This window comes from Pocillopora verrucosa, chromosome 1 (assembly GCF_036669915.1).
Source record: "Pocillopora verrucosa isolate sample1 chromosome 1, ASM3666991v2, whole genome shotgun sequence".
Classification (NCBI taxonomy): Eukaryota; Metazoa; Cnidaria; class Anthozoa; order Scleractinia; family Pocilloporidae; genus Pocillopora; species Pocillopora verrucosa.
In genome coordinates this window covers 10,636,445-10,649,480 of record NC_089312.1, presented here as the reverse complement: position 1 = coordinate 10,649,480, position 13,036 = coordinate 10,636,445, and the positions used below count along the sequence as shown (strand labels likewise).

The window sequence follows — 13,036 nt, the reverse complement described above, 5'->3', positions numbered from 1 at the left end:
AATCATGGCGGATGCCTGTACTTCGTCAAAAGAGGATATCCTGGACTGCAGATCCTCACGTGGTCGCACGGAGACAGTGTTTCTGTATGAATGTCGAGATGATGTAACTACACATCTAAAAATTGTTTTTTGTCGCGTGCAAACGTGAAAGAATACGAGGTTATCCAGCAAAGGGCTGGCCTCGACCTATTCCGTATGACGTATTAAGTCAACGGTTCCTTGCGGAGCCAAACATCGCGTAACACAACGCGTGACGCTTTCATGAATAAATACATATATGTCCGAGAATTAATCTTTCGTCTTTTTCTAGATGTGAACTTGGGACGCCTCTGCAAACTCCTTAATTGCAAGCGCAACAACCTCAAGGAACCTCACCCCAGCACCCCAGGGTTGTAAGGTTTAAAGAGACATATACCACGCTATCCATGGACGTATTGGGAACAGAAAAGTGTTTTGGTTGTTTTTACTTAGAATGCGCGGAAATCTGCTGATATATCGAAAACTGTCCATTTCCCGTCTTTTTTGGGGCGACCTATGGAAACCTCATGGAGAGATACAGCGTCACGCCATCGTGACACAGTACATGTTTATGACAAATGACTGGTGTGAGGATAGTTTTATGTAGATCAGCCTACTTCAACATGTTTCAAATGACATACAAGTACAACAGTGTCTCTTCAGAGGATTTTGGTTCGAAGAAGGTGCAGCACTCGGCATCTGGATGATATGCATACGATTTGAGGTATATGTTTGTAGTTACGTGGAGTAGTCCTCCATGAAGGTTGATCAATTTTTTCTAAAGATGACAACCAGAGGCGAGATTTCTCTTCGGGATATTGCTCATAAGATAACATTCTTTCAAAGACTCGCACGTTTCATTTGTCTGAAACGTTAGTTGTTTAGAACATTAGATGTAAACATCGCCAAATTAGACAATATCTGATTTTGAGCTTCGTTCGCGAATTGCCCCTATGGAAAGTAGAGGCAGGCCCGCAGAGATTTTTGCATATTTAAAAACTAGAATATTATAACCAGCTAGGTGGGTAGTTTCAGTTCCCGAATCAGTATAATTTTGGAGAAATTTAGATAAACGTTTTCCCTGTTTTACCCGACAACAAAAATGACCGAAACTGTACCGAGATAAATAATCTATTGGTGTGTTCACATTCACTTCCAGGGAAAATTAAATGTATCAAAGTGAAGACAAATGATGTCACTATGTATGGTAGGAGTGCCAAAATTTAATGTTGTATTTAACTTGAGATAGAGAAATAAACATTTCTCACTTTTTTTGCGACGTTTTTTTCTTAAAATGAGGACTCAGGCCTCGAACAAGCAGCCGTTGTTGCCATGGCAACAAGAGTGCTGCAACCTTTAAAAGGGCATTTTTATGCATCCCCCTGAGTGTCTACCTGCATGCAAAATTTGAAGGGGGGTTGAAAATTTTCATTTCCCAAGTTGTTGATTCTTACAGAGACTAGTTCCTAATCATTCGGTTTATAAAGAGTTCCCACGACACTTTCATTCACATGTCAATTGGCCAGAATTTTCGAGTCCCTTTCCATGTAAGGCATTGAGACTATTAATACAAAAGATATATAATAGATAATCGAGACGTTATTGATATCGGATTCAATGTAGGCCACAAAAACAAAACTTTGCAATTGAAAAGTGGATTTCGCGTACCTGTGGCAAACTTCATCTTAAACCGCTCTTGAAGCTGGTGAAGACATGATTTGTATTCTCCGTTGACTTGAAAATTTCTCCTTGTTTAGGAACAATTCCCTCCTTTTTGTAAAGATTTTGCTACTCGTGATATTACGAGAAGTATTGACCGGTAAGCCTCATATTTCTGTCAGAAGGATAGATCCATAACAGTTACTCTTGTTTTTGGAAAATATCCAATATTATAAACTTTAAGATCTCGGTTGTTAGAGAACGCAGTTACGTGGTTGATCTATCAGCAATTTGAAATACCTCATGTCTGCTGGTCTGTGTACATCAAGTGCAATCTAGTTAGGAACCTTTCCTCCACAAAAGTAAAATTGTGATATGTTATAAACAGAATCATTTGACAGCCAAACATGTTATTAAAAATCTTTATTATATAAAATGTGAGTAACACAATGCATTTTGTTGTATTTCAACATTAGAAAAATATCTAATAGAACAGAGAGTATCAGAGCAAAAAAATAACATAACTGCTTTTTTTTTTTCACGAGACAAAACTTTTAAGAAAAAAGGCTCAAATTTGTCCATTTTGAGGAAAACAATTTATCAGAAGATAATCGGTCTGCGATACTGACACTCCGTTCATAAGCGCCAAATTCATAAGTGAGGAAATAAAAGAGAACAAGGATACAAGCTTGAAATTTAAGTCAGTATTATAGAGAATACAAATGAAGTAAACGTAATTAAATGCCACCAAGTTCAGCCAGCCAGCATCTCGACGTATTATTTTCTTCTAATGATACATTATAGTTGGGTTGTAAAGCCGGACTCTGTTCCAGTCTCCTTTCTGGTTCCTGTTTAGTGTCAGGTAAAAATAGAAAATTGAATTCTTTAATCATTAATGATATTGATAATTAACAATTCTGGCTCTGCCTCAAACATTTGTGTAATACACTCTTTAAAGGTTCCATCGTCATATTATCTTGAAGACTAGACGCCTACAGTCGTTTACCCGGGCTACTTATGTGTGACACAGAAAGAATATCTTCACAGTTGCCTCGCTTTCATGATTGTGGAGGAATACAACAGACCGTCAAGCAATGCAGGCTTACACACTTTCGACATCGTCGATAGATAGATAGATAGATAGAGAGATAGGAAACTGAAACCTAGACTCGGCCTACCTGCGTAGCCCGAGTAATAAACCATGCTAGAGTGTACGCAAATGTGTTAGTTGCATAGTTAGACGGGAATGTTTTGTGGAAGAGGAGGTCTCTGGGAGTAATAAAGCGGAGTGCCCAAGTAATAAACCATGCTAGAGTGTAACGCAAATGTGTTAGTTGCATAGTTAGACGGGAATGTTTTGTGGAAGAGGAGGTCTTTGGGATTTAAGAAACCGCCTTTTCGAGCTTAGACCGTGACGCTAATTTTGAAGAGGGAGAGAGAGGGAGTATTGCAATTGAAATGTGAAATAAGATCTTCATTTTTGAGAAAAGAAAAGGAACTTGGGTATAAAGCGGATTCCCATAATCAAGGGAAAAAGGGGAAAGTCTGGACTTGTTCTGCTTCTCAGTTGCTGACACTCTAACTATGTGAACGGTGAATCACAAGACTGCAATATTTCGTTGAGGGAGTATGTAATATTTTTTTACCAAATTGCAATTTTTTGTTTAATTCTACTTCCTTCTCCTCAGGAGGTGAGCCTTTATTACATGATTCTTTATAAAATAATTCAAATAGTATGCGCGCTCTGATTGGCCATAAAACCATTTTACATGAGCGTATGTAAACACAGTTTTCGTTCCTCTTTCATTAGTTATTTTATAAAAGAAATTTAAAATGGTTTACGTGTTTACATAGCCTGATGTAAACATGGAAACCATTTTACATTTCTTCATTGGAGTTCGCCCATCTACAACTACACGCACGAATACACCTTTAAGTCACCTAAAAAACTGCATAATTAAAAAAAATTGATCCGATTGCTTTCAGTACTAATTTATCTGCTTCTATACTTTATTGAACAACTATTGATGTATTTACCAGTTATGCTTCTCTTTATAATTTAACAATATCTAACTATTTAGTTTTTAATTTTCTTTATATATTGTAAATGTTTGTTGACGATTGACCCGCCTCGAATAGCAAATTTGCTATCTGCGGGTCAACATAATCTAAATTATTTTGTAAAAAAAAGAAAAATAAAGTGTGTAAAGTGTGTATCTCACCTTTTTTCCCGCGGACGGTTTGGTTAACTTGAAAAACTATTACAAGCAGCAAGCTAAAAGTAGCGAGTGAGCTAGGCACCAATGAGAACACATTTTGTACGTAACTCCCACACTCTTGGCAATCGGCAGATGTACTAGGAGAAAAAAAAAACGAACCATTCCAAATGTTTACCCTTTGGAAAGTCTTTCTAGAGAGAATAACTCTCTTTTAATACCTGTATTGACGTCGATACCTGAGTTATAAAAAAGCTATTTTATCATTTTGAACATTTTTTTCGCTTTCGTAATTCTTCTAAATAGCTCATGGGCGTAATTGCTTTTTCTGAAGAAAATTCCACCTTTCTAATGAAAATTCCATTCAAAATTTATCTTGAAGTTTTGTCGCCTTCTTCCATTTCGCGAAAATATCCCATTGATTTCAACGCTCCTGGAACGCATTTTAAGCCCCGTAAAATGCTGGTAGAATTTATTGTTGAACAGGATGAAAGAAGGAGCCTGGTAGCGATGAAGGATGAACAGAATAAAAAGGCGTTGAATAACAAGAAGTACAAAGAGTCAAGAAGAAGAACATATATAAAACCGGAAAAAAATTAAAATTCGAAAGAAAATGGAAGAAGAAAGAAACTAAGGAAGACCAAAGAACAACGAAGAAAAGAAAAATAAACAGGCTGGGAAGTCATATTTTGTCAAAGAAATCACTTCATATTTTACAATGATGAAAATAATTCTTATCTCAAAACAAAAAGTCCAAATTTACCTTCCTTTAGGAAATAAAACCTGTATGACGATATAAAGAGTTCCTGAGGTCAGATTGGAGATGGTACCTACGACAGAAATCACCAAACCAGAGCTGCCCTGCAGGAAAATTGATTTAACAAAAAGGATTTGTTTTAAACGTCATATTTAAGCAAAACTGGATTTGTACAGTTGTCATAAGTTTTTATGAAAATTTAGATGTTAAACGAAATAAAGAGTTCTCCAACTTACTTTGTTGTCTCCAATAAGTTCTGTTGCAAAGCCAAGCGCATTAACAAACATGGCAGAGGACCCAAACCCTAGTAGAACGACGGCCGGGTAAGTGAACACTTTTGTTGACTGGGTAATACGCAGAAACCACATACACGATCCAGTCACCGTCAGAGCAGCCACAATGAAGGACCACTAAAACAGGACGAGGAGTTTCAGAATATGGCTAATATATGTATCATTAAATCATTACATTTCCAGTTTTTTGATTGCTTAACTCAGTTCTGGACATCAGCTTATATACCGAATAACCTTATATGGAAAATAATCACCTAAGCTTTGCTGAGCTGGATTTAGTTGCTTTTGGCTGCAAGAGAACGATTCTCCGGAGCAATAGAAATTAAGTAAAAAGAAATACTAGTCAATGTGATCTCGGTAACGATAAAAAAAGCTCAAATAAAACTACGACATGACACTATTAGTACGTAACGTTAACGTTTTTGAAAAAATTGCAGCTGAATTCATGGATTTATGGTATAGAAAAAGTATAGCCACGGCAGGAAAAAACAGCTTGTTACCTTGAAAATTTCAAGTCAGGATGACTCACAAATTTTCCCCCTCTGTCTAAACCTTTAGTTACAAAAGCTCAGTTGCTTATGAGTAGCCATGATATTAGTTTCTCTCGTCCGCTACCACACAGCAAAACATTTGAGAGTATGCAAAAAGCTTCTTGATAAGCTTGAATTAAGTTTTAGAAATTAAACCTTGAACCAAACGATCGTCTCAACGCGTTTGTAACTATAGTTTGTACATTCGGAGCAAGAAATATCGGGTTCAGTAAATCTAAACGAGAGTTTCCTCGCTCGCCTCATTTTCGGTTCCGTGAAAAACAACAATTGGACTAACTGTGCACAACTTTAACGCTTTTTGACTAGCTGGAACCGACAAACACTGTCTAATGCTTGTCTCGGATGAATTATCATACGTGCCTCGGCGAGAACGTTTTTCTGATTTTAAATTAATTTATTTTGAGTAGGTAGTCAGATCCAGCTGCGCGAACTTCTTAGCATTTTGATTTCATTCACCTCCGGCTTGTTGGCGCTTGAGACCAGATGCAAAAAGGGTAATTAAATTGCTATTCGGCTATCAACTTCTAATCTTGTCCACGATCATAGCTTACATAAGAAAATTACTTAAAAATAGTTTTCTTTCTTTTCATTACCTTTTTTCCTACTTTTCCAGAGAGCTTCCTTGATATTTGAGTGGACAATGTGGCGCTCACTAACAATATCAATGGCAGATTGGCAATCGCTTCCTTCAAAAAAAGCACAAACGTCTGAGGTTTTAGAAATTAAAAGCTTTCTCAGGGGGTCGGATTGATTGTTTTGCTGTCATGAAAAGCAATCTGTCGAGTCACTGATTCTCCTATATATACCAATCGGATACGTGCAACTTAATTCCCCCACAAGAGGAACCAGTCTTCCTTTGGTAGAACTTCAACCTGAAACCTGAAGGAGGTTTGTAGTCATCATGAGGATTATTTTTCACTCTTTTGGTAATGTCTAAACCAGCATCAACTCGTCCTTACTTTGTAATTTTCCGTTCTTAGTATAAGTAAGGCATTGGCAGGGTAAGTTTCTTGGCTATAAAGTATAGAGTATAAACGCTAACAGGAAAGCGATTCGCGATTTTTAACTCGTAGTCCACCCTAAATATTGATTTGCTACAACTACTCCATTTTTCAATTCTTTCACATGTTTAATTAACTAAGTGGTGGTCTTTCAGTCTGTCTGCATACCTGCCCGTCTTTCTTTCCGTCTATATGTCTATCTGCCGATGTCTGTCTGTCTATCTGTCTGTCTGCCCGTCTGTTTATCTATCTGTCTGTCTGTCTTACAATCTGTCTACCTGTCTGCTGTGTGTGCCTACCTGTCTGTCTGTCTACCAGTCGCCCTGTCTACCTGTCTGTCTGTCGTGTGTGTCTGCCTGTCTGTCCGTCTGTCTATCTGACTGTGTGGTGGTCTTTCTGTGTGCCTGTCTATCTCTTCTTCTGTCTTACCGTAAAGTTGGCTACTTGACGGTGAAGGAGGAAGGTAGGAAACGAGAATGGACGAGTAACCAGGTAATTGGTTGACCATTACAGAAGATCGAGTATAACTTTTAGTATCTTTCAAGCCCACAAAAATAAATCCACGAAAGAAATTCCTCAAAAGTTTTCTGGTACATACTTTTTCAAATTTCAGTTTGTCAGTCAGGAGTAAGGGCAGGTAAGCGTAAAACACATCCTGTGAACCCTTTGTGCACGCGTAAATAATTGCGACCTGTAAAATAAGAGAAGTAATCGGCATTCGTAAAAAATCACATCCAACCGTTCCAGAAATCTACTCATTACAGTAAACTAATTTACAATGTATTACCTGCACTTAAGTTTCTTATAATAGAATGACGGAGAAGTGTGTTCCGGAAACCACTTTGTCTTTAACAACGTAATTATGAAAATCCGGTGTATATAGAAATGTTTTACTCACCGCGGTTTTAGATTCTTAAGAGTATCCTTACTGTTCAAACTTTGCCTTCAGAGGTGGGAGACTATGGATGCCGCCGTTTTGAAAGCAGCTCGGTAGCCCGGCCGCTAACGCGAAAATGTAACGCGCGGCTCACAAATAGTGGCTACATTGGTTATTGCAAAAACACCAAAGTTTTTGTTATTTAAAAATTTAATTTTGTTCAGAACTCTTAACTATGCATAGAAATCGTCATGGAGAGGAAACATGAATTCTGAGACTTATTCACGTCACAGGTAAGAGGCCAAACGTAGCGGGATGGGAGTCAGATTTTCAGCACCTTTATAGACAATTTTCGAGAAGTTAGGTTACCTTTTGAAATCTCATGGTCGGTTTCATAATCTGTCCGACACATTTTAATGGTGGAGAGAAAAATCATGTGGTTCCTGGTGTGTGTTTCTCCCAGGATCATTTGCAATAGGCTCGCTTGAATTTCTTACAACAAACTACATATTATATTCCTTCATTTTTTAGTGTGAAAGCTGAAGATTACATTGCAGGTACACATGAGGATTCGAATTACATACAAGCAAAAATCAAAATTAGCCAGGAAAGAACGAGAGAGTTTTAGAGACCTTTTAATTATACCCGAAATTAAGTTACCTTGTACAAATGAGGATCTTTGAGCCAGGTTCTCGCTGCCTTTGGTTTTGGTGGTTGAGCGGATTCAATATCAGAAGTAACAGATGGTACAGCTTTCCCCTCATCTTGGCAAACATCCTGAGAATGTTGGTTAAGCTGTGTTTCTTTTGTATCGAATCCTTGATTGTCAAGACCAGAGTTCAGTTTGTGAACTTGGTTGTACACTTCTGACTTTTGTTGTCCATTTGCCATTACTCCCTGGCCATCCTCTTCGCTTATGTCATTTACGGGTCTGCCATTGCTTGGCTTCGCATCGTTTTCTTTTGTAGAATCTTCTTGTTTTGTCATGAGTCTATCAAAGATGCTCATCCTAAAGCTTACTTTTTGCTCTTTAGACAATGTCTTAATGAACGTTGGTGGTCGAGCGGATTCAATATCAGAAGCAACAGATGGCACAGCTTTTCCCTCATCCTGGCTAACATCTTGAGAATGTTGGTTAAACTGTGTTTCTTTTGTATCGAATCCTTGATTGTCAAGACCAAAGTTCAGTTTGTGACCTTGGTTGTATTCTTCTGACTTTTGTTGTCCATTTTCCGTTACTCCCTGACCATCCTCTTCGCTTATGTCATTTACGGGTCTGCCATTGCTTGGCTTCGCATCGTTTTCTTTTGTAGAATCTTCTTGTTTTGTCATGAGTCTATCAAAGATGCTCATCCTGAAGCTTACTTTTCGCTCTTTAGGCAATGTCTTAACGAACGTCAAGTCGTTCTCACTTGTGACTGCCATCGGCACAACAGCCATATTCGGTGCAGGATCGTAAATTTGTTTTTCTAAGGTCTTATTTTCAGTAGCTTCCCTGGTTTCATTTCCTGCAAATATGGCTTCCAAAAAATTTTGGGAAAAACTCTTTTCTCCAACAGGAACGGTTTGTTCTTCAAATAATCGTCGACTGTGAATGACTCTATCTCGAATATTTTCCTCTCGCTGCTGATCTATGGGCAATAAAAAACAGAGACGGCGTCATATATCAATTTTCAAAGATGATTACAAAAAAAGAAATCTCATAGCAGCTGAAAAGCTGTTGAATTAAGAAAATGTTTTAGGGAGTAGAATGAAAGGAAACTTTGCTGTAAACACAGAAAGTGAGTTGTTACACGGTATTAAAAATGATGAATAAGAACTTACGCCTGTCAAAATACACCAATGACTGTAAGACAACAGGTAGTGGTATGAAGGGGGTTTTTCTCTGCAACAAATGTAAGCGGTACATCAATTGAAAAAGATCACCAGAGATGAAAACAGAGATTAAAAACGTTTAATAGTTAGTTAAATATAGCGCATATTTTCCCCAAAAATTCAGTAGACGTATTCATGATAACGTGCAGTCCCTACTCCAGTAAGGTGGTTAACAGTGACAGTGGGGGTCATTTTTGAGGTGAAAAAATCCCTTCTCCGATGCAGTCAAGATTCCAAACTCCGTCAGTACGGATCAAAAAGTATAGGTATCCCATGATTTTGAGTGAAATTTGGATAAACCAGCACTCGTTTTTCAAAGGCAAAAAGTTAACTCTGTTTCCTTTTTAGTCGTGTTTATTTTGTGTCATGGCTGAATGGTTCGGCCGCTTGCCTTTACGTTGTTGCCAGAAAAGTCGGGGTTTTCTAGAAAGAACCTGCTTCGAGCTTTTAAACTTACTTTTATCGAGCATTTGTTTGACTTCTCAGTTAGGTATCGCTTTAATAGCAGTAATCAGAAATCAGCTTTAATGGCAGTAATCAGTACATAAAGGCTATCACGCTCGTAATATTCCCCGTCTTTCTTTTTACGAACTGTGGCGTAAACTCCACGCGAATTTTCCTTATGGCCTTCAATACTTTCGTTACGACCGTTTTTGGTGCCCAAGACTTCCATACGTTTAGCCAATTGTTTGTGCTATGTTGGGTGTTTCATTCTTAGAACTCTCCTTCAAATCCTAAATTAAAACGTTCAACTTTCTCTCGACCTGTCTGCCATTTTGTTTTCATGTGCTATCGCGACTTACCAGTCAATCAATTTAATTTCAATTTGGTTGCATATCATTCAAAGGGAAGCGATGAACACATGTCCATTTTATCTGTGTTTATTCAAGAAAGGTATTTCCTTCTCTGTTTCCTTTTTTAAAGTAGACAAATGAAAATTTAATCGTTTTTCTCATAATGTAGGTCAGGCTAATCAATTGCATTAATCGCAACGTTTCGACGGCTAGTCTTCCAAAATTTACCATATAATCTGCAATTAATGTAGACCGCCTCTTTTTCCCTGAATCGTCTGAAGGTTCTTTGGTTCCAAAATGGAAAATGGCAGAGCAAATCAGTCCTAATCCTGTCAAGATCAGGGTTATCACCTATAGATGAACAGAAATCAGAACTGCAGTTAAGTAAGTTCAGTGATAGACTCAAGAAAGATAAAGTTGTCTCAAGCGATAACCCTAAATGGACATAAGCCCATCAACCACAAGCTGAAAGCTCGGATACCCCTTGGTACTCTGTGTCTCAGCTGAAGGAACAGGAAGCTATACAGGAAGAAAGTAAGTAGACAAAGAAATAACAGCGGAATAGTAATAGTCAGTGGCATCACTAGAATCTTGTGGGGTTACTAATTACCATAAAATCCATTGAGCTTTCTTTTGTTAACTGATCACGGCTATCTTGTCCAAGAATTAGCCATGCCACAAGGTAGGAAACGATGCCAGTTAGGTACATAAAACCCGTTCTGTTGAGAAGAGGTCAACTACAAGTGAGCTTTGAAAAATGTTAACACTCTGTAAAGACAAGAACAGCCTCAGGATTTACTTGTAAGTTATTACGTGTAGCTGTTTCGGAAAGGAAATCAACTTCGACAAATATAGAAAACTACTTACGATTTGTCCGAAGTAAGATCTTGGGAAAACTTTAGACCGAAATGCAGACATACTAACTAAACCGGGAAGTCATGCATGATTTATATAACCATCATCGTTATGTTTATATAATTTTATAATAATAATAATTTATTGACTTCTAAGGTGCAAATTATAATTATTATTATTATTTGTTATTATGACTACTATCATTTCGTTATAATTATTATTATTATTATTATTATTACTATTATCATTATTATCATTACCATAATTGTTTTACCCAAACCATGTACAATCGTGACGAGGGCTGCGCACTTCGCCCGAATTTATTTGACTGACAGCCAGACCAAAAAGACCAAAATTGGTTTTGACCCAATCTGACACTGAGGCTAATTAAGACTTTCAGCTAGAGTATAGTCAACTTGTATTAACATGGATATGAGTATATAAGTGTAGCGATCGAAAGAGTTTCACCAACCTCAAAGCAGTAAGTTTGGCGGCCTCACTTTGATCCTTTGCCAAAACCGGAATAATCGACAGGTGCGATATGTCAACGAAGTTGATGGAAAATGAGATTACGGTGGCGATGGAAAAGTAATACAACAACACCACCCACTCGCTGGTTCCACTGCCACAAACTAAACATTGGCTGAAAAATAGCGGAACACCGATTGTAGCTGCGATAGTTCCAAACAAATGCCACGATTTTTTCTTTCCAAGCCTGCGTGACAGAACCGGAATCTTAACCTTATCACATAAAAAACCTGCCATTGGAGCAAATATTAATGCACCGACAAAAAGACTGTAGAGAGTAATCAAGCCGGCATTGGTTGCAGAAATGCCAACAACTTTCATGAGAAAAATCATTCGGAATGACTGCAACAAGCGGCGAGTGACATCATTAATCACATGCCCCACTCCACAGGAAAATTGCTGCAGATGAGATATGCCTCTCACAGGATTTTTCTCGATCTCCACGTTCATATCCGCAAACACCAACAGCCTAAAAAGGAATCAAGGGTGAGAAAAATAAAAGCAAAGAAGGATGTACTGGTAGCAGGAGTAGTAACACTAAATTTTGGGTCAACTTTTCAAACCGGGTAACCTGTACTATTTCAGCTATGACACCTTGAGATCATTTCTCCAGATTATTTCATTAAATCCAGAAATTACAAAGCACAACTAAGGGCCCAAGAGGACTGAAAGAAAACAAGATCTAAACTTGATATTCCCTTAAACCTTGCCTACATTTCCAGAATTTTTATAGGGTTGTTAAAGGTAACAGATGAGAAATATGAATAGGCCTTAATACGCGAGTCGGACTGGCTCCGCCACAAAACCAAATTGATTCCATCCAGTTCCAATCATTTAACCCTATTTCGTCTTACTCAATTATTTGATTGATTAATTAATTTGCTCTAATTTACCTACTTTTTGTAATGAGCCTCGCGCTCCAAACCCATATTATTTTCAGCAGATAATTAACCTTTCCTTTATTTTCTCATTTTCGCTACCTCGGAGCATTCAAATGTAACGTAATACATTATTCTGATATCTATGATTGTAGGTATAATAATTACAAAATGGTTAGGTCCTCTATTTATGATGTTGAGGGACCGGGTGATGTTCAACTTTGCCTATGATCATTTCGGCAATCAGCTGGGATGAAACCAATTTTCGACCTCACAGTTTTATCATGATAGTTTAGCCACAGAATTTTTGGTTTTCAAAGCATATCATCTTTTTGTAAGTCGCTGCTCGGCTGAGAAGAAAGCGAGAATAAAAAGTTCTAAAATCTTTATCCACATTCAATAGAATGTGTGGTCAAAGGGAAATACTTGCCGATATCAAAAGCGTGATATAACGTGATATAGCATGCTTAATTTGCAATTACAGAACACAAGACGATTCCTGTCTCGAAATGCACGCTAGAAAACAATAATCGAACGCTTTTAACTAATATTTAATTTCAAGTAACAATCACCATACTTACGAGAAGGCTAATGATCCTTGAGAAAGTTCCAATGTGGAGTGAAAGGGAAAATGTTTAAATTTTATCATTACATGGTGACAAGAGAAGATATTTATACTTTCTTGATGGTGATTATGAATTGTTCAAAACTGAATTGCGTCAAATAGGTCAGGA

At 37.6% G+C, this 13,036-nt stretch overlaps 1 protein-coding gene across 1 annotated transcript; it reads right to left on the bottom strand.

The window, feature by feature from the left end:
* Positions 1 to 2,124: 2,124 nt before the first annotated feature.
* On the bottom strand, positions 2,125 to 12,978 carry LOC131774762 (uncharacterized). The gene is made up of 12 exons (XM_066171360.1): positions 12,884 to 12,978; positions 11,369 to 11,893; positions 10,652 to 10,760; positions 10,270 to 10,392; positions 9,197 to 9,257; positions 8,033 to 9,003; positions 7,094 to 7,186; positions 6,088 to 6,180; positions 4,887 to 5,060; positions 4,657 to 4,754; positions 3,900 to 4,033; positions 2,125 to 2,525 (listed from the first exon to the last, which is right to left on the bottom strand). Exons 1-12 carry the CDS (start codon positions 12,949 to 12,951, stop codon positions 2,476 to 2,478), a joined length of 2,499 nt encoding a protein of 832 aa, XP_066027457.1. The 5' UTR covers positions 12,952 to 12,978; the 3' UTR covers positions 2,125 to 2,475.
* Between the last annotated feature and the right edge of the window lie 58 nt (positions 12,979 to 13,036).